Source organism: Rhinatrema bivittatum, unplaced genomic scaffold (assembly GCF_901001135.1).
Source record: "Rhinatrema bivittatum unplaced genomic scaffold, aRhiBiv1.1, whole genome shotgun sequence".
Taxonomy (NCBI): domain Eukaryota; kingdom Metazoa; phylum Chordata; class Amphibia; order Gymnophiona; family Rhinatrematidae; genus Rhinatrema; species Rhinatrema bivittatum.
In genome coordinates, this window is record NW_021820701.1 from 61,797 (window position 1) to 86,168 (window position 24,372).

The 24,372-nt window shown below is 43.3% G+C and overlaps 1 protein-coding gene across 1 annotated transcript in view; it reads left to right on the forward strand.

Annotated features, from left to right (window-relative positions):
• Positions 1 to 24,372, forward strand: part of LOC115081972 (N-acetyltransferase ESCO2-like) — an 89,976-nt gene that overhangs the window by 61,519 nt on the left and 4,085 nt on the right. Inside the window, exon 4 of the mRNA XM_029586209.1 lies at positions 5,727 to 5,902. Within this exon, the coding sequence (XP_029442069.1) occupies positions 5,727 to 5,902 (176 nt within the window). The remainder of the gene's footprint in view (positions 1 to 5,726; positions 5,903 to 24,372) is intronic.

Consider the following 24,372-nt stretch of genomic DNA (forward strand, 5'->3'; position numbering starts at 1 on the left):
TTTCTATGCAAATACAGCAGAGCTCTCTGCTTCAACGGCAGGGGAGAAGAAAAAAGGGTTCACACTCACAAAGCGGGGAGTAGCTGGCTTGTTACGGCGGTTTACTACCCCAAACCAAATGTGCCTGATACTTCACTTCGATGCATATCCAGCATAGCTCCCTGCTTCAACAGCAGGGGAGAAGAAAAACAACCAATAAGGGCTGTATAACATAGTCTGAGTAAAACAAATAAGCATGGGTGTAGCTTGCTTATTGCGGCGGTTACTACCCCTACTACCCCTAACTTATCAGCTAGATATTCACTTGGATGCAGCTCCATCACTGCTTTCTACATTAATGGTGGGGGTGGAAGGGAAATAGAACCAAGAGCTAAGAGAAACAGATAAGTATGAGAGAAAAAAGTGTGTGAAGCTTGCTGGGCAGACTGGATGGGCCATTTGGTCTTCTTCTGCCGTCATTTCTATGTTTCTATGAGCACCCCTAAAGTGGCCGGTGCCTCTTTGGAACCTCAACCTGGTCCTAGATTTCCTAGCAGGAACCTCCTTCAGACCTCTCCGCGGCCTGTCTCTTCGACTATTAACATTGAAGACAGCCTTCCTGCTGGCAGTCTGTTCGGCCTATCGTATATCTGAGCTACAAGCACTGTCCTGCCGAGAGCCGTTCCTCAGATTTACCCTGGGAACCATCCAGTTACGCACAGTTCCGTCGTTCCTCCCCAAAGTGGTGTCTCACTTCCATCTCAACCAAACCATCTCGCTACCATCGCCAGATGAGCATAAGAATTCGGAAGAGTCTCGCAGTCTACGCCACCTCAACGTCGGCAGAATCCTAGTCCGATATCTGGAAAGGTCGGAATCCGTACGAAAGACGGACCATCTATTCATCCTTCACAGCGGGAAGAAGCAAGGGGAAGCGGCCTCGCGAGCAACCATAGCCCGCTGGATCAAAGAAGTCATTAAGGCGGCCTACGTAGAAGCAGGCAAGCCACCGCCTTTACAAGTCAAGGCCCATTCTACTAGAGCCCAGGCAGTGTCCTGGACGGAAACCAAGATGCTGTCACCTGCTGAGATCTGCAGAGTGGCGACATGGTCCTCCATCCACACCTTCTCCAGGTTTTACCATCTGGATGTTCAGGCTCGGGAGGACACAGCATTTGCAAGGGCAGTACTAAGTGAGTACTAAGTGGGTCACAGGCAGCCTCCCACCCGATTCGGGAGTAGTGTTTATACATCCCATTGGTCCTGAGTCCATCTGCTACATGCTAGGAAATGGAGAAATTACTTACCTGATAATTTTGTTTTCTTTGGTGTAGACAGATGAACTCAGCATCCCACCCATGGCTGCCATTACTCATGGAATTCTCAGGTGACATCCCCGAGAGCGAGTGATTCACGGGGAAGCCATGCTTTCCTTCAGCCAGGACACCCATCCTACCGGGTGTCGACATTTCTCAGTTGAGGGCACTGGCGGTCTCCAGCTATAACCAATTCAACCGGTTCAAATTAATTAAGTTAACCAAGTTATAAAGTTAATCAAGTTATTCAAATTATTCAGTCAGACATATATCCACAATGCTTTTCGAGGTGAATACTGAAGAGCTGCACTTCCTGCAGGGGGGGTATATGTACTAGGGCTGACGTCAGATTGAAATCTGATCAGTCTCCAACTGCTATCAGGAGTACACTATACCTGTTGGTCCTGAGTCCATCTGTCTACACTAAGGAAAACGAAATTATCAGGTAAGTAATTTCTCCATTGTTTGGTGGTGGTGTTTGGAGGACCATGAAAAACACAGCAGCCTCTAAAGTGATTTTGGCTAGATGGATCAAGGACAATTGCCTCATCGTATTTATTTAGGGGCTGACTGGCCTCAGTTTATTTGTGCTTATTCTACGAAAGCACAGTCTTCGTCTTGGGCAGAAGCAGTTGCTGTGGCTCCGGAGGACATTTGCATTGTGGCGACTTGGTCATCCCTACATTTTTTTTGTGAAACACTACAGGTTAAATGTGTTTGCCAAGGGAGATGCAGCGTTTGGAGCCGAAGTTCTCAAGGCAGCCCTGACGCCCTTCCTCCCTCCCTTGTTAGTGGGCCTTTGTTACTTCTCACTTGTAAGGACTGGCCTGATATAGCAGGATAAAATGAAAGGAGTAATGTTTACCTGTTAAATTTTCTTTCTATGAATCCTGCACACCAGTCCAGTAAACTCCCAGGAAGTCTGTCCTTTTTTTGTTTCATGGAAGCTGTATAAGTATATTGTGGTTACATCTCTGTTCGCCATGTGGTTGTCCTCATTCTGTACTTCCTTTTGTGGTTTCTCCTTTTTGTCTTCCCTTCAGGGGCCAGGTTCCTGGATGTAGGAGGACGTTTGCCCCAAACTTTTTGTTGCTGCTTAAGTTCAGTGGTGGTTCTGATTTCGATGCTTTGCCTATATGAGGGTGTGTGTATGTGGAAGGGACACTCTTACAGTGAATTTCTAGGGAAATTCTGCTCAAAATATTTAAAATTCTGCAACTTTAAGTAATAACTTTTTTCTGTAATAATTTAAAATGTAATTACTTAAAGACTGTCATGTAAATTGTTATTTTGACCAATATAAAGTTTGCAGAATTTTCAGTTTTTGTGCGCAGAATTGTAAATTTTTTTTTGCGCAGAATTCCCCCAGGTGTAAACTCAGAAGTTAGCCAGCTACATGAATATTTGGGCACTTATCCAATTAAATTCTAGATGGCTAATAAGTTAACAGATTATAATTTAGCCAATTAAGTTAGAGCATTCCAGGGGTGTAACTAGGAGGAGTTAAGTTAGCAGGTCATGTTAGCCAGCTAACTCCGATATTCAGAGTTAGCCGGATGACTTAGCTGGCTAAGTCTGGTTGGGCCAAACAGCTGTCCTAAAGTTAGACAGCTATAGTTACAATCCCGACCCTCCTCTGCTAGGAGGCAGTCCAAATTTGGTCCTGGGCTCTCCAGAACAGCATCTTCCTCCAAGCTGTATATCTCCCAGGGGTGGACAACAATCTAACCGACTAGTTGAGTCAGGCCTTCCAACCCCACGAATGGTCCTTGAAACAGGAGATTGCAGACCGCATCTTCTGCCTATGGGGGACTCCAGACATAGACCTGTTCGCTTCCCCAGAGAACAAGAAGGTGGATCGCTTCTGCTCACTGGGATTGCCTGGCAGGGGATCAACATCTGATGCCTTTTCACATCACTAGCGTGCCGGTCTGCTGTACGCTTATCCCTCCCCTGCCGCTGATCTCGAAGACACTTCAGAAACTCCAGCAGGACTGAGGCACCATGATCCTGGTTGTACCCTTTTGACCACGCCAGATCTGGTTCCCTCTTCTAGAAGAATTGGCCTTCCGCTCTCCGATATGGCTGGAGACTGTTCCAGACATGATCACTTAGGACCATGGCAAGCTAAGCCACCCCAACCTCCGAGCCCTGGCCCTCACGACTTGGATGTTGACCAGGTGACAATGCAGGCCCTGGGCTTTTTGGAGGATGTATCTTGGGTTCTCTTGGAGTCCAGGAAACCTTCTATGAGGAAATCATACAATCTCAAGTGGAATAAGTTCTCGGTGTCGTGTGATGGGCATAGTTTGGACCCATTCTCGTGCTCCACTCAGAGGCTTTTAAACTACCTGTTGCACCTTTCCAAGGTGATACCAGGGCATATCACCAGAGGGCGGATGGCGCTTCCATTTCTGTTCAACCACTCGTAGGGCAGTTCATGCGTGGTTTGTTACAGCTTAAGCCTCCGACGCAAACCCCAGCGGTCTCTTGGGACCTCAACATGGTCCTGACCCATCTCATGAAAGCTCCATTTGAGCCCCTGAGGTTTTGCGATCTGAAGTACTTCTCCTGGAAAGCCATCTTCTTGGTAGCAGTCACTTCAACGCAAGGGTCAGTGAGCTTCAGGCTTTGGTGTCGTACCCTCCTTATACCAAAAATTTGTCATGATAAGGTGGTCCTGCGTACGCACCTGAAGTTCCTTCCAATGGTGGTCACGGATTTCCTCCTCAATCAGTCCATTGTATTTCCCACCTTTTTTCTAAAACCACACGCTCACCAGGGTGAGCGTGCCCTGCATACTCTGGATTGTAAAAAAGCCCTGGAACAAACAGATTATTACCTCCTGTCCACTCATCTTTTTGTCTCCTTCGACAAAAATGGGTTGGGAGTCGCAGTATCTAAGTAGACCCTGCCCCATTGGCTAACAGACTGTATTTCCTTCTGCTTGCAGCTTGAAGGTCATATTAAGGCTCAATCAGTCTGAACTATATCTGTTTCAGTGGCTCATTTGCATGCACTGCCCATTCACGAGATCTATAAGGCAGTTCCCTGGAGTTCCCTCCACAGGTCATCAGTGTATGGACAAGGATGGACGACGTGACAGTCATTTTGGCCAGACTGTCCTCCATAACTTTTTTCAGCCATGAAAACCCAACTCTTCTTATCTGGGCCCTTTGAGTGCAGGCTTGCTCCCCTTGTTCTAGCAGCTCTAGTTGTTGTGTACGTTTGCACCTGTTATACGCTGCATGTGTTGGGAGCAGCCTGTAGCTACATATTCATCCATGAGTGAGGACTACCATTCTGCTTGTCCTTGGAGAAAGCAGAGTTTCTTATCTGTAACAGGTGTTCTCCAAGGACAGCATCCTTGGACAGGATTTGTTTAGACTGGACAAAAACCCCTTCCAAACTGATAAAAATGTTAACAGTCTGTGGAACAGAGAGTAAATCTTCTTTCTCTCCCCAGGGTAGTGCAAACACCAGATGGGTGTCCACATTGATGCTTGATTTCCCTTACTTATGGTTAGCAGATCTTCTGGATCTCCTTTATTTTTACACAGTCTCTTTAGTTCTTTTCTCTGGATAACTGATGGGAAGGGTCCCCTTGAAACAAGCAGCTCTGTTTCAGACAGGAAGGAAGGGCAGCCAAAACGTACTCCTAGATCTTGTAACAAAATGCTTTCTTTTCCCCAAAATATTAAAACCAGAATTTCTCCTCACAATGGGTCAGCACCACTTCAGGGGCAGGTCTTCCCTATCCTTGGTTGTCCCCATGCCCTGAATCCGAGAAAGGCACAGGTGTCCAGTGAGGCTCCTACCATGAAAAATCTCAAATGCTCGAAAATACCCCAGAGGGATATCCCAACCAGCTAGTGAGTAAACTGGAAGGAAAACCCTCTCGGCCCTGGGTTACTCTGCTTCCACTGACTGAGTCTGAAAAAATAACAAAGGCAGTAGCTCCTCTATACCTCTGAACTCTGCAAACCTAAAGGGACTGCCTCCTGAGCTCCTGTGGGGAGCTGCTTTGGATAGACTCTCAGGGGGCAGCCATTCCAGACCCCTCAAAAGAAGGGGCTACATTTGAATGGTACCTCCCCCTCACACTAACCTGTACTCTCACTGACTAAACAAAAGAGTTATCCAGGTCTTAATGGTGCCGTGACCATAGGATCTGTCACATATACATACAATAACTTTATCGGTGGTTAAATGATCTGTTTTTATTTTAGTGGTGTATGTGTGTATGCCCTTTTAGATTACCAATAAATGTAATTGTAGTAACTGTAAATTGTTCATGTACCGGTGCTCATGGTGGTTTTAATGCAATAGACTTTAGGTGTAGATGTTTGTGTGAGTAGCTCTCACTCTTTGGGAGCGGGATGCTGGTCTTTATACAGTGATCGGAATACTAAAACAGTTTGTTATTGGCAGGCATTCCAGGTACTGCCAGAGACAGTTTCACATGATCCCCAGGAGTTGCTGGACCGCCACCGAGCTTGGCGCTGCTCCACTGTACCCCAAGCTGCCATCTGTGGTATCAGTCGTATCTGGGTCTTCAGTCTGATGCGGAGGGGAGGCATTGCAAGCCGAATGGTGGATACCGTCAGGTAAAAATCCTAGAGGAGTGAAGTCAGAAAATTAATTAGAAAATGTCTTCTTAAATTTCTTCTGTCAGTCTTTTTTTTTTTCCCCCACTGCTTGTGACACCTGAACATTCTGTTGACATTAAATGAACTGTCATTACTAGCAGATTTACTTATTTATTTTTTTAAATGTCTTATATGCCACTTATACAAAGCCCTAAGCGGTGTACTGAAATTGCTGTTCAGAATCTTTGTGTTTGATTTTTTAGAGGAAGATATGGTGGGAGGCAGTGTCCACTAATTGCAATCTTTTGTTGTAATCTGAGGTAGTGTTTGGCACTGAATATATAAAACACAAATTAAATAGTACTAGTAAATAGGACCATTCCCCCCCCCCCCCCCCCCCCGAAAACCTAATAAATAGAACAGGTTTATGTAATAAGTTATAACCATTAAGTAGGGGAAATGAGGGGTGTGAGAGCAGAGGGGAACCTTCCCTCCTGCTTTTTATACCTTCATTGATTTGCCAATTTTCAGTTTCTTTATTACTGACCCCTATATGCAGTCATTACTGTTCAAAATTAGTAGAATAAGATTTTCCTTTATAATTGAAATGTAAGTTCATTAGCACTTCTCAACCAGATCTGATCAAGTTATAGCAGTAATTCAATTCATCTGTCTAGGGACACACCAACTCCCACGTCTATGGACTGATTGGACTCAGATTTCGGGGGAAGGAGAAAGATGGTCTTGGTATTTAGCTCCATCCACTAAGGGTTGAGGCCCTTTTCAAAGGGATCAAGTTTGTAAACCCTGCCCAGAGAAGTACTGGATGGGGTGAGAGAAGCAGGTTTCGGTAGGATAGTTCTGGAAGGAGAGGAAAGTGGCAGGAGAGAACAAAAACAAAGAAAAATAAAAAGGAGTAAAACAAGATAAAAACCCAAAACAGCAAATAAAAAAAAATAAAAAGATGAAAAAAATTAAGGAAAAACGTCTTTGGCTCTTTAAAAAAGAAACGTTGGTGCCTTTTTTTCTAAATTATTTTTCTAGCCCTGCATAATGCAATACATCAGAGGCTGCCTTCAGTTTGTTTCTGAAACTCAACAGTAATCAAGCCTAACAGACTGGAAGGGTGACTTTTCTTGTACCACTTCAAGCTAGTTGTGGCATTTTTTTCCACTGACACATTGTACTAATTTCACCATCTCATGATACAGGGCAGTGCACAGATAAATATCAGAAATGGTAGCATGCCCAGAGGAAATAGTTAAATAAGCACAAGTGTGCCATTTGGGAGCAGTAACACCAAATGTATGTGAAAACAGTAATGTTGCAGTTCAACAGAATGGACCAGTTATATGCAAGTGGCATATTTTTGCTGCTGCATCAGAGTAGAGTGAAAGTAAATTGTAAAAAAAAAAAAAAAATCAATTTTTAGAGGTTTTAATGATAAATATAATTAATAATTTGTCCATGTTTTGAAAGGTATGCAAGTGGGAATGGAATTGATACTGTATGCGTGTGCTTGAATCTCGTGTTTCCTTATCATTCTTCTCCTCTCCCCCCCCCCCCCCCCCCCCGATCAGTCCATATGCATGGGTTTTTCTCACTTACCAGCAGATGGAGACAGAGAAGAAAAGCTTTACTAAAACTGTCACTTAAGCCTCTGTGCCTCCTGCAGTCCCTCAGTATTCTCTGTGTCCAGCAGATGGTAGAGGTGCTAAACCTCTAGGCATATTCTGGAAATAAATATTTATTCCCAGGAGTGCTAGATCCTGTTTGGGGACCATCCTCCTGGTAGGATGAGGAAGGGGTCAGAGGCCCTTTTACTTTGCTTGAGCCCATGTTAGGATGATTTTCTGATAGCCGGTGGGATTGGCTTCCTCAGACCCTTTTCTCTCTCCCTATTTTGGATCCCTGGGCTGCCTGTTGAAGACTTCTCAGGAAAGTATACCTTTCTCGTTCATTTCTATATTTTACATGGAGAGGCTGTTTCTATAAGGATTTAAAAAAAAAAAAAGAGAGAGAGAGAGAAAAACGGGCAGAGTGAGGCTGGAAGCCATGGAGGCCCTATATTTTACCTTGTTTTCAGAGAGAAGCAGGGAGGAGCCTTTGCAGCAGTTGTCTCTTCAAAGCCGCAGAGGTGTCAGAGAGTCTATGATGTATCCCACGGGGCTGGGACCTGCAGTATTGTGCTTTGTAGCACAGTGTATATTTTTCTGCATAGCCACGGGGAGTAGCATGGCTACATCTAGGCAGTCACATACAGCCAGTAGTTCTGGCTTCTTCATCCCCAGCCCTCACTTCCTTCTATGCTGAAGGTATTTTGGGGGTCTATTCCTTAAGAGTTTTCACAGGAATGGTATCTGTTGAAGGATTTTTGATCTTTTAAGCCCCCCCCCCCCAAAAAAAAAAAGGGAAGGAAGTGAACGCAGCAGGTAGCCACTGAGCCCACACAGAGGAGAGGCTGACTGAGAAGACTGTCCACAGTGCGGATAGGCGCAGGACTCCTGTTAGTCTGCTGTGGACATGGGGCTGATGGATCGCTGAGGCTGGAGGCCTTCACAATTGTGTGGCTCAGGAAGATGGCCACCCCCGCTGAGCGTAGGAAGCGGTAATTGGCCTACGAAGACCACAGGTCAGACTTTAAGCATCGGGGCTGGTTCCAACCTATGTGAGCAGTGGGGAAGGCTGCTCAAGGACACCTTGTAGCACCATGGATGCCAGAAAGGCAGGGATTGGGGAGCTGTAGAGCCAGTATTCTGAGATAGGCAGGGAACTGCGGCCATGTTATTTTTCTATCCTGTGGTGCAGTCAATCGGTGAGGAGAGGACTGCTGATCTCCCATAGAAGTTTCTTGTGGGGATGACCTTAGATAGCTCAGAGGCGAGTCAGGAGAGGGATCTATGGAAGTCACTGTTGTGTCGGAGGATTTAGCAGGGCAGGGATGGCAGTTATATTCTCCCTCTGGGGGAAGATCTCCACCCCCCAAAATGTTGATTTCATTCAGCTTCTGGAAGAAGATTTGAAAAGTTGAGCGCGGATAGGGGACCTTTGTCAAGTAGGTGAAGGGCAGTTCAGTGTTGAGGCAGCCTACTAAGTATGTTTATCACTCTTCTCCTGAAGCTTTTGGAATGATAGGAGACTAGAACCATCAGCTACCTTCACACGGCATTTATTGGTGCAAGGGAAAGAGTTTCCATAAATCCAGAGCCAGGAGAGGCCTGCATCAACAGCTGAGGAGCACCCAGCAGAAGACACTTGCTGGGGAAATAACATGCTGGGTGCTCCTCAGCTATTGATGCAGGCCTTTCTGGGTTTGGAAATGGCTCATGACTGGCATCCCTGTGCTCTGGGGCGGAGCTTAAATACAACTGAATGTCCAGGGTTTGCATTTGGGCAAGTCAAAGGGGCATATATTGCCCATTGATAAGCCAAAAACGAATCAGGAGAAACTACCAAGGCAGGCAAAAGTACAGGAGGATGAGGAGGTTTCATCCAGGAGTCTGCAAGACACAGTACTTGTATAAGCCTGCCTGGGTAATATCCAGTCAAGGGGCCAGAGGAAGTAAAAGCACACAATGAAATATGGTGGGTCCACTCTAATCACAGAGGTCATTGGGGAGCAGTTGGCTCACTATTATGAGGAGTGGACCAAATTAATAATGGACCAGTGGGTCCTGGCAGTCATAAAAGAGGGCTACATCTTAAGATTGGTTCGGCTGGTACATGAAAACTACATGGTCTCCTTTTGCACCTCAAGCAGCAAGCACATGGTGGTTCGTGCCACGCTAGATCAAATGTGAAACCTGGAAGCGATAATTCCCATACCTCCAAGGGAGTAGGGCCAAGGAAGGATTTCCATCTGTTTCATGATGTCCGATTCTAATGGGTCTACGATCCCATTATACTTAGGCCTAGGTGGTGTCCTGGGCTGAATGTCAGTTGGTTTCCCTGCAGGAGATCTGTCGAATGGTGACATGGTCTTCATTACACACTTTCACTAAGCATAACTGGCTGAATATTAGAGTACCGGAAGCAGCTGGTTTTGGATAGAGTATGCTTCGCACTAGTCTTTCAGGTTCCTGCTCAGTTTAAGGAAGCTTGGGTACATCCCATGCGTCTGGACTGATCTGGGGGATAATAAGGAATATTTGGTTCTTACCTGTTAATTTTCGTTCCTGGATTACCATAGATCAGTCCAGAGCCCTGCCTTCTCTGAAAAGACACTCTAGTTTATTTGTATTTAGTAAGAAGTGGATTTTTGTAGGGGAGTTTTCAATCTCCTTTATAATCTAAGGGACTCTGCTTAAGAGCTGGCCTTCCCCTAGCTTGATTGGAAGTGTGGTGGTGGGGGGGGGGGGGTTGTTTATGGTTAATTGCATCTTGACTTGGATACAGTGAATTCTGAGGGTTTGCAGGTGGCACCTTGGCATAAGTAACAGTTTCAGTAAAGCTTTTCTTCTCTGTCTCCATCTGCTGGTAGGGAAGAAAAGCCCATGCATCTAGTCTGATCTGTGGGACTCCAGGAACGAAAATTAACAGGTAAGAACCAATTTTCCTATGCTGTTGGACCACAGAGAAAAAGGAAAGTTAGAGATAGCAATTAAAGCAACAAGATTGGCTCGTCCTTCTGAGGCATTTCTTTATTGGCCTCCTCCAACTCTCTGTTGCTAAATATTTTGAGATCTTTGTTTCTGCATCACAATGACTTAATCAAATTTGTTAGTCATTTTTTATTTTACCAATCCTATTTAATTAAATTAAGGATTCCTCCAAGTTGCAGTAATTTTTTATTTTTATATCTGTGCAGCAAGTCTGCTGTATGCCCTGTAGGTGACAGTAGAAACCTATCTTCTGTTCCCATAGATCTTTCTGCTCTCTTAGAGCACTGAAGGAATGGTGTATCTCTCAAATATATGAGATTTGCTTACAGTGGAGGCAATGTATGCAAATCTATTTCATGCATATTCATTGAGGATATCTTGGAAACCAGATATCCTCAATGAATATGCATGAATATACATGAATATGCCACCCCTGAACTAGTATATCATTGTGGCAGGGATGTCTGTTTTCACTAGTGTATCTGCATGATATGTATGGAAAGGGGAAATTGTCCCATGAAATACATAACAACTTTTTTTCATTCAGGCTGAATATAGAGGCAATGCTTCCTCACCTGAGGATTCTTCTAATTATTGATGGCTTATTTCAAACAGATATTAGGGCTTATGGAAGACTTTTTAGAAAAGAACAATATGTTGCTCTGCATGCCATGGTGATCCATAGGAAATAGCACAGCCAGGCATGATCTGTTACTTATCTCCCGGTGTACCGACAAAACAACTAAGTGATAATCCCAATAATGTGTCCTAATAACTGAAAATTGTCCCATAAAAAACCAGAGTGCATTTATCAGTCTTTAATATCTGTGAAATATAATATTGGTAAAGCAGTGTCCTTTTCCAAAGCATGTATCTATCTATATGTGTCTGTGTGTGTATAGAGATATAGATAGATATAGAGAGAGAGTGCATGATAGCTGCCTGTAAGATAAAGGCTATAACATAATAGAAGATGGCAGGTAAAGAGCAATTGGCCTATTCAGTCTGCCCAGTTTTTTCTGTTCTATACAACTCAGGATAAGAACATAAGATATGCCATGCTGAATCAGAACTTAAGCCCAGCATCCTGTCTCCAACCATCGCAAATCCAGGTCTCGAGTACCCGGCAGAGTCCAAAGAGTAGATCCATTTCTTATTGTTCACGCCTAAGAATAAATGGTTGCTTTCCCAAGACTAACTGGCTGGTAATGGTTTATGGAAGTTTTTCTCCAGGTACTTGTCCAAACCACTTTTAAACCCATTTATGGTAAGAACATAAGATATGCCATACTGGATCAGACCAAGGGTCCATCAAGCCAGTATCCTGTTTCCAAAAGTGGCTAATCCAAGTCAGAAGTAACTGGCAAATACCAAAACATTAAATAAATCTTAAGCTATTATTGCTCACTAATTAATAGCAGTTTATGGATTCTTCCTCTAGGAACTTATACAAACCTTTTTTAAACCTAGTTACGCAATGAATTCCAGAGCTTACCTATGCACTGAGTGAAAAATAATTTTCTTTGATTTGTTTTAAATGAACTACTTGCTAACTTCATGGAGTGCCCTCTAGTCCTCCTATTATCTGAGAGCGTAAATATCCGATTTACATTAACTTATTCAAGTCCTTTCCTGATTTTGTAGACCTCTATCATATCCCCCTTCAGTCATCTCTTCTCCAAACTGAACTGTTACACGTGCCGTCCACGGCAGACCCGCAACACGGCCCTCTCACCTTATTTATTTTTATTTATTCTTACACAGACTCCTTCTTACACAGACTCCAGCTTCTGGTTCCTCCTCACTAGCAGTGGTGGGCCGCCAGCTCCGACCTCAGGCCGGTGCCTCCGGCTCCGCCATAGTCCCCAGCACTTCAGGTCAAGATGCCATTGCTCGTCGGGCCTCTCCGCGATGACAGCGGAGAGACGCCACTACCAGCGCTGCACTCCTCCCTAGGCACATGCATCGCTGATCTTTTTGAAGGGCCCGCGGCAGGAACCTGGCCACTGCCCCGGATGATGACCTCAAACTCCTCAGTGTATTTAAGCTCAGGCCTCGCTCCATAGCAATGCCTTTGAAACAGGTCTCCTCGCTACTTGAGTACTTGTTGCTGTGAAAGATTAGTCTCTATTCTCTTCTCCTGACCCTCATTGTTCCTGGTTCCTGTTCTCTTCGTTCCTGCCCTGCCTATGCTTTTGACTACACTGATATCGACTTTGCTTTGCTTGACCTTGCTTCAGCCTATTTCCAGACCCAGACCTCCGCTATGCCTGACTACGCTACTGCCTATCTCAGACCTTGACCATTGCTTCGATTGACCAAAGCTATTGACTTCTCCGTGATCAGACCATTGCTTCGATTGACCAATGCTATTGACTTCTCCTTGATCAGATCTCAGCATTGCTTGCCACGACTTCCACATTGCCGCCAGCCCTGATCATAGCCTGTCATTGACTCCTCTCCTAGCCTACTCACTGGACGTGGACTTATTAGGCTTCGGCCTGTGTTTGCTCAAGCTCCCTCAGTCAGCCTTTGTTCCATTGGTGGCCTAGTTCCAGTAACTTACCCAGTCCAGAGTAGGACTACGCTACCTATCGTCTGCTGTCTCTGGGCTGAACCAACCTCTCTCGCTATTCAACCTCAAAGCCCACCTAAGTCCTGCTGGCCCCCAGCACCCAAAGGCTCAACCCACGGGAAACGAGGGCTGGTATAGGTGAAGCTCCAGCAGCCTCTGCCTTCAGCCCACTCTACCTGCCAATGGTGGGGACCCATAGGTCCTTGCCTAAGGGTTACGTCAACCCCTCCTCTGCCCAGGGGTTCATCTCAGACTCAACAGGTTGCAAAGGCCATGGACTCGGTGGAGCCGCGTGCCATCCAGGCTATCCCAAGCCTGGCATCCAAGGTACAAGAGCAGCAGTTCCTCGAGGCATTGGCCTCCTCCATGGATCATCTTCACGCCCGGCTTGATGCCCTTACTAATAACCCAGTTTCTATTCCGGCTGTGTTTTGATGGACCTTCAATGATCCTGGGCGACATGCTGTGGCAAGCACCAACTTACTACATCTCCATCAAGGTTAAAGAAGTCTCTTTGACTATACCATTGAGTTCTGAACTCTAGCTACTGAACTTGCCTGCCAGGAAGACTGCCTCCAAGCTATTTACCTGGGTGGACTCTCCTCGCAGCTGAAGGATGAGTTGACTGTACGGGAGCTCCCTTCCTTTCTTGAGAACCTTATAGACTTGGCAGGCTGAATTGACCACCATCTCATATAATAGACCCGGCCTGTAGTTGTCTATCTAAGAACATAAGAAAATGCCATACTGGGTCAGACCAAGGGTCCATCAAGCCCAGCATCCTGTTTCCAACAGTGGCCAATCCAGACCATAAGAACCTGACAAGTACCCAAAAACTAAGTCTATTCCATGTTACCATTGCTAATGGCAGTGGCTATTTTCTAAGTGAACTTAATAGCAGGTAATGGACTTCCCCTCCAAGAACTTATCCAATCCTTTTTTAAACCCAGCTATACTAACTGCACGAACCACATTCTCTGGCAACAAATTCCAGAGTTTAATTGTGCGTTGAGTAAAAAAGAACTTTCTCCGATTAGATTTAAATGTGCCCCATGCTAACTTCATGGAGTGCCCCCTAATCCTTCTACCATCTGAAAGAGTAAATAAACGATTCACATCTACCCGTTCTAGACCTCTCATGATTTTAAACACCTCTATCATATCCCCCCTCAGTCGTCTCTTCTCCAAGCTGAAAAGTCCTAACCTCTTTAGTCTTTCCTCATAGGGGAGCTGTTCCATTCCCCTTATCATTTTGGTAGCCCTTCTCTGTACCTTCTCCATCGCAATTATATCTTTTTTGAGATGCGGAGACCAGAATTGTACACAGTATTCAAGGTGCGGTCTCACCATGGAGCGATACAGAGGCATTATGACATTTTCCGTTTTATTCACCATTCCCTTTCTAATAATTCCCAACATTCTGTTTGCTTTTTTTAACTGCCGCAGCACACTGAACCGACTATTTCAATGTGTTATCCACTATGACGTCTAGATCTTTCTTGGGTTGCAGCAACTAATATGGAACCCAACATTGTATAATTATAGCATGGGTTATTTTTCCCTATATGCATCACCTTGCACTTATCCACATTAAATTTCATCTGCCATTTGGATGCCCAATTTTCCAGTCTCACAAGGTCTTCCTGCAATTTATCACAATCTGCTTGTGATTTAACTACTCTGAACAATTTTGTGTCATCTGCAAATTTGATTATCTCACTCATATTTCTTTCCAGATCATTTATAAATATATTGAAAAGTAAGGGTCCCAATACAGATCCTTGAGGCACTCCTGGCCACTCCCTTCCATTGAGAAAATTGTCCATTTAATCCTACTCTCTGTTTCCTGTCTTTTTTAGCCAGTTTGTAATCCACGAAAGGACATCGCCACCTATCCCATGACTTTTACTTTTCCTAGAAGCCTCTCATGAGGAACTTTGTCAAATGCCTTCTGAAAATCCAAATACACTACATCCACCGGTTCACCTTTATCTACATGTTTATTAACTCCTTCAAAAAAGTGAAGCAGATTTGTGAGGCAAGACTTGCCTTAAGTAAAGCCATGCTGACTTTGTTCCATTAAAACATGTCTTTCTATATGTTCTGTGATTTTGATATTTAGAACACTTTCCACTATTTTTCCTGGCACTGAAGTCAGGCTAACTGGTCTGTAGTTTCCCGGATCGCCCCTGGAGCCCTTTTTAAATATTGGGGTTACATTAGCCACTCTCCAGTCCTCAGGTTCTATCTTAGGAGTTACCACCCAGGAAAGAAATCTAGGCGTCATAGTGGATACATTGAAATCGTCGGCCCCGTGTGCTGTGGTAATCCAAAAAGCAAAAAGAATGTTAGGAATTGTTTGGAATGGAATGGAATGGAAAATAAAACAGAGGAGATCATAATGCATCTGTATCGCTCCATGGTGAGACCGCACCTTGAATACAGTGTGCAATCCTGTCACCGCATCTCAAAAAGTATATAGCTGCACTGGAGAAAGTGCAGAGAAGGGCGACCAAAATGGAATGGCTCTCCTATGAGGAAAGGCTACAGACGTTAGGGCTGTTCAGTTTGGAGAAGGGATGACTGGGTGGGGGGGGGGGGGGGGAATAAGATAGATGTCTACAAAATCATAAAATAACTTGAACAGTTATTTTATTTCATGTAAATCAATTATTTACTCTCTCAGATAATAGAATGACCAGGGGGCACTCCATGAAGTTAAGAAGTAGCTCATTTTAAAACAAATAGAAGAAAATTCTTTTTCACTCAGCACATAGTTAAGCTCTGGAATTCATTGCTAGAGGATGTGCTTACAGCGGTTAGTGTAAGTGGGTTTAAAAAAGGTTTGGATATGTTCCTAGAGGTTAAATCCATAAACTGCTATGATGGTAATTAATAAGGAATAATAGCTTGTGATCTATCTAATGTTTGGGTACTTGTGACTTAGATTGGCCAGTGTTGGAAACAGGATACTGGGTTTGATGGACCCTTGGTCTGACCCAGTATGGCATTTGTTCTTATCCCCTGTGTTTATCCCATGCTTTTCTTGAATTCAGATACTGTTTTTGTCTCCATCATCTCTACTGGGAGGTTGTTCCATGCATCTACTACCCTCTCTGTAATGAAATATTTCCTAAGGTTACTTCTAAATTTACCTCTTTCACCCTAATCCCATGACCCCATCACTCTAGAGCCTTATTTTCTTTAAAAGAGGTTTGTTTCCTGTGCTTGGAATTCTTGGAAGTATTTAAATGTCTATCATATCTTGCATTTCCTTTATGATATACATGTTTAGATCTTTAAGTCTGATCCATACGTTTTACAGCAAAAACCACTGACCATTTAGTAATACTCTCTGGACTGAGTCCAAGCAGGTTATATCCTTTTGAAGGTACAGTTTCCAGAATTGTACACAGTATTTCAAATGAGATCTCGCCAGAGACTTATACAGGGGCAATATCGCCTCCCTTTTTCTGCTGACCATTCCTCTTCCTATATAGCCAAGCATCTTTCTGGTTTTTTGCTGCCAGTTTATTCCCCTGTTTGTATCTGATAATCTTAAGGAGGCCAATCACCTCAGATCCTGCTCTTTTGTGCTTAGAATAATTTAATCTCCAACACTGTACCCCTCCCTTGGGTTTTTGCAATCTAAATATCTAACTCTGCATTTTTCTTTTATTAAATCTTAGCAGCCAAACCCTAGGTCCTTCTTCATATTTTCCACACTTCCTGACTGTCTACTATGTTGCAGATTTTGGTATTGGCAAAAAGGCAAACCTTTCTAGACAATTCTTCGAAAATGTTGATCCCTGAGGCACACCACTATTTGGAGTGAACCTCATTTACCACTGCCTCGCCTCCCTCTCAACCAATTTCTAACCCATTTAGTTCCTCTAGAGTCTTAACCAAGGGCACTCAATTTATAAGTCATCTGGAAGATGGAGGCCCTGCAGAAGGAGCCATAGGGTAAGATTCTGAAGCCTTGGTGTGCAGTCATGCAGCAGATCTACTCCTTCTCCTGGAGGAAGGTCTCTTCAAATTTTCAACACAGCGAGAAGCTGAAGTGAGATTAAGCCTTTCCCACAAGTTAAAAAAGAAAAATGCTCCCTCCTTACCATCTCCAGCCATAACACCAGCTCCGAGTTTTGCCACAGGTCAGGGCTTGAGCAAACGCTGATACGAGATGAGACAGTGTTAGAGAGACCCTCCAGGCCTGTCTTCAATACGGAAAAAAACAGCGCCATCCATGCAGGTTTTGTGGACATGGACCCTCAATGCCAAGACAAAGATAGCTTTCTCTGTGCAGGTGCGTTCGTTCTTTATGGTGTGGAAGATATGTTTGCATCAAGTCATTTATTCTAACTAGACCCAGCATCAGCCTGTCTCAACGCAGAGCACACTCAGAATGCAATAAACCCCTCTCTGCAAGATGCTAAGGCGGCTTCTTTCTCATCAGATTAAAGTGCCTTGGTATGAAAGCACAGAAGTGCTTCCACCATAGAAAACTGAGTTATGGTGGAGAAGGTAATTTTACCGATGCTGACAATCAGACCTAGTGCCGGTCAGTGAGCGACCTCATTGCTACCTGCACAAAGTGTGTCAGAATCTGCCTCTTCTACAGTTTCATCCACTGTGGCTGTGAGCTCCATCTTAGTGTTGTCAGCATCAGTAGCCCTCAGTGAGGATGAACAGATCTCGTTTTCTGAAGAGGTCTCTTCTCTTAACTCCAGCAGAAATGGTCCCTCAGCCAGTGGGAGTCCCAGCTGCCAGATCTAGTGAAAAATGCCTTTGCCTCCTAAAGTCCTAAAAACTAGAGTGGAAAGTTGGAACCTCTCCTGTCCCAGATGGAGATTTTTCCACATAGTGGGGCCACTCAATCCACCACAGGTTCATACTAAACCTTGACTGCTTCCAGTGGTGGAAGGGGCTACACTGACCTGAAGTGGCAGATTCACCACCTCTTCATGAATCAGAAACAGAAGAAGTGGGTTCAGCTCATTCTGAGTTTCTACTAGATATATCCTCCTCAGACAAGCAGAGGGGATCTTGGTCTCCCTGATCTGATTCCCCTGCCCCTCCCCTTTGGTGAGAGAAGGATTCTACAGGAATTCTTTCAGACTTGCTGCAGCATTCATCTCCAGAAAATCTTCAGTTTGTTGCAATTTCTCCAGCTTCCAATGAACTCTATTGAGTGCATAGCTTCCTCTAAAGATCTACAAATGAGGATGTGGCAAGCTTCAATATTTATTATTCTGTGAACATAATCGAATTGTTGGTTTTAAATTGTGTATGTCATTTGTAAATTGCTTAAGTATCTGTAAGCAATTAGTAAATAACATTTGATATTCCACCTTTTCCCAAAATTGGTCTCAAGGTGGATTATAATAAATTTAAAAGAAACAGAGGCATTAGAACACTCAAATCAAATCAAAATTTGCAATTAACATTCCATTGGGATCCAGCATAGGGAAAACAATTTGTGAATATTTTCAAGATCTGTTAGGTATAACATTCCCTCATTGGGCGTTCAGGAAGTTGGGCTGAAGATATGAGTCTTAGGAGAAGATTTGGCTAAAAAGTCATTCCTTAGCTTTTTTCCTGAACTTAAGGTAGCATGGCTGTAGGTGCATAGTTAATGGTAGTTTGGTGTGTAACATCTGAAAGTTTGGAATCTCGGTCTGGGCAATCTGGCAGCAGTCAGTGGAGGAGAGGAAAGAAGAACCATGTTGGTCGGCCAGAGTTCCCTTGAGGGCATATAAGGGGAGAGATGTTGAGATATTCAGGGGCCTAATTATACGTCAGATTAAGTTTAGGAATACCAGAAGATATGAATAGAGTTCTTGCCTCCTCAGGCTTTAGCATAGTCCAACTATTGCACTACTCTGTGGTGATGGAGTTGGAGTTAAAGGATGCAAAGCGCACTTGTGATCACTCTTAACACTCCTCTTGGGAAAGATCAAAATGGGTTGGATGCCTTTGGGAAGAGGCTTCTATGCCTAGTGCTCAGAGTGTGGCTCACTAGTTATACATGGTGCAGTATTTACATGAGTACATGCAAAAACTACATCCTTTATTGGAATTGTCTGACTCCAGGCATGCAGTTACAGCGAGCCGTTGAAGATGTGGTGAAGTGTGAGAAGCATATTATTTGTTCTACACTATGAAGCTTTTGACATTACAGCTAGAATCTTGGCTGTTTCTATAGGAGCCAGAACGCTTGTATGGTTGTAAGTGGCTTTTGTGAAGATGCTAACGACTGCCTGGCAGGTGTGCTCTATAGAGGGAAGAACTTGTTCAGGGATACGGTGCTGGAAACACTGGCCCAATGACAGTACTTTTCGTGCAAACTTCCATTTGTCCCAAAGACATTCTTTCTACTTTTTTCAACACCAAGTTCCTACTTTATTGCAGTCTCGGCAGCCTGTTAGAGGTCAGAAGAGGGAGAGGTGTCAACCAAAGGTCCAGCAGCAGTTGCAGCCTAAGCCTTGGACCAGTAAGTAATGTCCCTCAGGCCCACCACCTTTGGTAGAGGAAATGGTCCATTCTGTCCTTCCAGAAGGAGTCCTGAAGATTGTGGAATATGACTACCATTTGCGCTTCCTTCAATCACCCTCGGGTCCAATGGAAGGTGGTCTTTAATTCAGACTTCTCAATCTGCTCATTTGCAATTGAAAGTAACCTCTCTTCAAAAGAAAGGTGATCAGTCTTGTTCTACCTCAGGAATGTAGCCAGGGATTCTATTCCAGTACTTTTCAAAAATCAGGAGGATTAAGGCTGCTTATGAATTTATGGACGCATTCTAAAGAAGTATGTGTCCACATCCAGGTAAGGAATGAGATATCAAATTACCCCTAGTGTTAATGGCTATCTGAGCCACACCACACAGTACTACTGGGTTCTCCCCATTTGAGATGATGACAGGAAGAGAAATGCTTTTCAGGACGCAGGATGCTAATTTGGCTAGTGCTACAACCGCACATGAATGTTACCCATCTACGGAAACGTTTGCAAAACACTTTTGCTTTTGCCTAAAAGAATTTGGAGACTAATGTCAGAGGTAGAAAAGCCTATTATGATTTAAAAGCTACCTCTAAAGAGTCTAAAATTGGAGACAAGGTCTTTTACTGTAATTACAGTAAAAACAAAGCCAAAGCAAGCAAAGTTTTGCCTAGCTGGAAAGGACCTTTTGTAATTGTGATTAAAGTCTCACCAGTCTCGTATCTTATTCAAATTAAGACAAATCCTGATGGTGAAGATGTCCTTAAATGGGTCCACATTAATCAGCTCAGACCTTGTCATCCTCATAAATTTGTGGATCAAAATACCGTGCCCAGTAACCCTGACACTATAACAATAAAGCAGAGTAGTAGTTCTCTGCTGTTTTTCAGATGAAGAGCCAATCTCTTGAGGGCGATCATCTTAGTGCTGCTGACAACAGGAGCGGAAGCTGGTCAAGCCTGGTCCCTCCTCGGGCATTGTGATGCAAGACACTCCTGGCCTCCTCATCACACAGTCCCTGATTTGTCACCCTAAAAGTTTGTGTCGTTGAACTCCCAACATGTGCTCCAGAAACTTTTTAACCTCACTAATATGCTTTTGCCTGCAACTAAAACTTGGTTCATGGATCATCTGAAATATGCTATCTAGGATGTTCAGAATATTCTCAGCCAATTGGACAAAATTATGATCCAACCCGTTAGAAAAGATTTAGACCGACCCAAAAGGTTTATTGGACTAATTGCTGAATCCATTATTTTTTCTATCCTAGGTTCCCTCTTTGGTGCATCCTTGTCCATTGCAGATGCAGTTTCTGTAAAAATAAATAAATAAAACTTTGCAGAGCACTGTTAAGGAGTTGTAGGACGATATGAAAAGTATTTCTAAACAGATACGACACTAACAAGAACAGCTAATGTCTCAACGTAAAACACTAACACACTCACCTTGGTTAACCTACATTTTCAAGCAATTGAGCGTAATTGAGAGGACATTACCACATTAAAACCATGCTGAGCGAGGACCGAACTTTTATCCAGACCATTCAAGCGCTCACCAAGGACTTGTTTACAGAGCTGGACAACAGCATGAGTAATTTAATGAAAGGACAGATTCCAACCTATTTAATCTCTCTAGTCATTACAGATGCTTTAGCTATCTGAAGTAACATCGAGCTTGTCCAGGTCCAGATTGCTTATCATATGTATGTGGACATTGATAATATGGAGGTTGTGTGTGTGTTAAATTTGCCTTTCATTTTACCTGAGAATGTTTACCAATTGAAACAAGTAATTAATGTAGGTACCTGGATAAACAGTATATACCTGCATCGAACAAACAATGTATACCTGCATGTAAACATCCCAGCCCTTTTAGCCTATCAGAGCAACAACCCACAGCAATATTTATTTCCTAATTTAGGCCTATGCCAACAAACAAAGGACATACATTGATTATGTCCTGGTAAGCCTTTCCTAAATGATACTTCTGAAGCACTGTGTGGTTTGTCCTCTGACAGCATCCAAGAGAAATGTAAGATTACCATCCATGACAAAGTATGATGAATTCTCCTGCTGTAAATAATGTTTGGTTAGTTAGCACCCCTCTGAAAGAGCTTACTATTTCTAACAAGCATGATGTTACCAGTAAGGTTCCCTTCCCCAGTAATGTTTTTTTAGTCACAGTACCTAAGCACTCAATAGTTACTGTAGGGGGTTGTCCTTATACTGCCTAGAACCAGCCTGGTTCCCACAGAGGTAGAAAGCCTGGATGTGTTTCGGGGCCATGAAATCAACTTTGATGAAAACCTGGTATATCTTTTAGGCTATATAGTCTCTCACACTGTGGGAACTGTCTTAGACCAAGATACAGCAGAAATTGCTGACTACAGCTATGATTCCAGAGATGAAGATATTTTATAAACTGACTATAATCCTGTCTTATGCCTTACCTGCCCTAGCCATGGTGATCATGGTCCACCTGCTATTTTCAGTCACTCTCTTTAAAAGAGTAAGGGCTCTCATAAGACATGGGAAAGGTCTCACCGTAAAGCTATGTGCTGTCAAGACCTTCCACAGCCCCATCTCTGGAATCTGTATTAGGTACTGGATAGTCACTGTCCAGACTAGGGAAAGGAGGGTTGCACACGTACTCTACCTCATGTCTGAAACGATGTCCCTACCTCATAGTTCCACAGCATGCACCGTGTGAGAACTACATTTTCCTTATTTCTTTATTTCTCATCCTCCTTATATATATATTTCCTGTTACTATTCCTCATCTATTTTCCTTCATTATACTTATACCACTTTGCCTTTCCTCATTATAATGATTATTTTATTCGCTGCTTTTCTATTACATTACTCCCATTCTGTTACTATTATGATTCCTTATAAGGACTATGACTACTACTATTGTTGCATTATTCGTACCTTATATTGATGTCATTATTGGTGGTCACTCAAAAAACAATGCTTAGCAAGATCAAATCAATTTCGGAGAGGTCACGATCGATACACAAACTGCTACTATTGACCCACTTCCTAATTCATAACCAACTTTTGACGCTATTGTAAAAAAATTTTTAGCGAGAAGCTAAAATGTATACGCCGAGAAACGCCATGCTGCTTTAAAACGCAGATGTGTAGCCCTTGATGAAGGACATGGTAAAGTCCGAAACACGGTACGGTGTCGGGCAAGAAAAGAGCTTGTGTGAAGTACCACAATGCTGAGATATATGCTGGCAGAAATTTCATGGTTGGTTTTCAGCAGAGTAACAAGCACGTCAACATGAGATAAGTACAGCATTTAATACCAATTATCTGGAAAAAGCAATATCATAAAACCTTTGGGAATTGATGCAGAGGTGATTTATGTCATTGAAAATATATTTAAAAAAAAAATTTTCACTCACGGGTGTAATCAGCACAAGAAAATATTTAAAAAATTGATGTTTTACATGGACTGACCGATGATTATATATAAGGTTGAGTGATTATGGCTGTTGAACCACACAATGATGCCTAGTATGACGGCCACAAAAAAAATGTTTTACAATAGCGTCAAAAGTTGGTTATGAATTAAGAAGTGGGTCAATGGTAGCATTATTGGTGGTCATACAGCTGAAGCCTCCAAAGTAGCCTGATAGTTAGGCTTAAACAGTAATAAACTCCATTGCTGGCTCATCTCACTTAAGATGGGGCAAATGTAGGGAGATATCCCATGTTTAATGACTGAAAGCACCTAAAACTAATCATCATCAGAACTTTAGGGTAAACTGGTGCCTAGTGGCCAGGATGCTAGAGACAGGAATTATGATCTTCTAAATGCTAAATCCTGCCAAATCTGATAAATAAGAGTCTATTTCTGAGGAGAACATGTCTTTTCCTGAACTTAGGATTGTGAAGTGGGAGGGGAACTGAAAGTGTTCTGTAGCAGATAGATCCCTGACCCGTAAACTTACTTACACTCACCCTTAAAATGATGTTTTTGGTGACCATTCTTTCACCCGAAGGATCTCAAAATTGCAGGCTTTGTCTTGTAGGCAGTCTTTTATGCAGATTTCTTGAGAGATTTTCAAGATTAAGGCAGTACCTTCTTTTCTCCTGAAGGTGGTCTCTCATTTTCATCTGAATCTGTTTGCCTTCTTTCAGAAGAGAGATGAAAGAGGCAAACTATAGCATGCTCTGCTTTTTGGATGTGCACAGAGGGCTGTTGCGGTATCTTAAGGTAAAAAATGCCCTCAGGAAATCCGATCATCTTTTTTGTTCTGTATGGTGGAATGGATAGCAGTGAAGCAGCTTCTCTAAGCTTTTGATAGCTCAATGAATTTAGTAGACGATTATAATGGTGTATATGGATAATAGGCTCTTTCCTAAGCAGGCTCAGACTCATTTCACTAGAGCTCAGACTGCGTCCTGAGTAGAGTTGCATTTATTTTCCTCAGGTGAGATCTGTAAAACGGCAATTTGGTCTTCCTTACATTCTTTTTCTAAGCATTATAGACTGTATGTAAGGGCCAGGCAGGATTACAGACTTTTTGCTGCTGATGTTTTGAGAGCAGTTTTGGAAGTGATCCACCCTGATCAGGAGTAACTTGGTTACATACCTTCTGACTGGACTGGTCTGACTAGATAATGAAGGAGAAATTTATTCTTACCTGATGATTTCCTTTCCTTGAGTCCAGTCAGACCAATCCAGAACCCTCCCTTTGCCACCAAACTGCAGTCTGTATTTGTCTTTCTGCAGTGCAAGGAGATTATTTTTCTCTTTAAGAGGCTGTGCACTCAGCTATGTGTTATAGTTCTTCTATACCT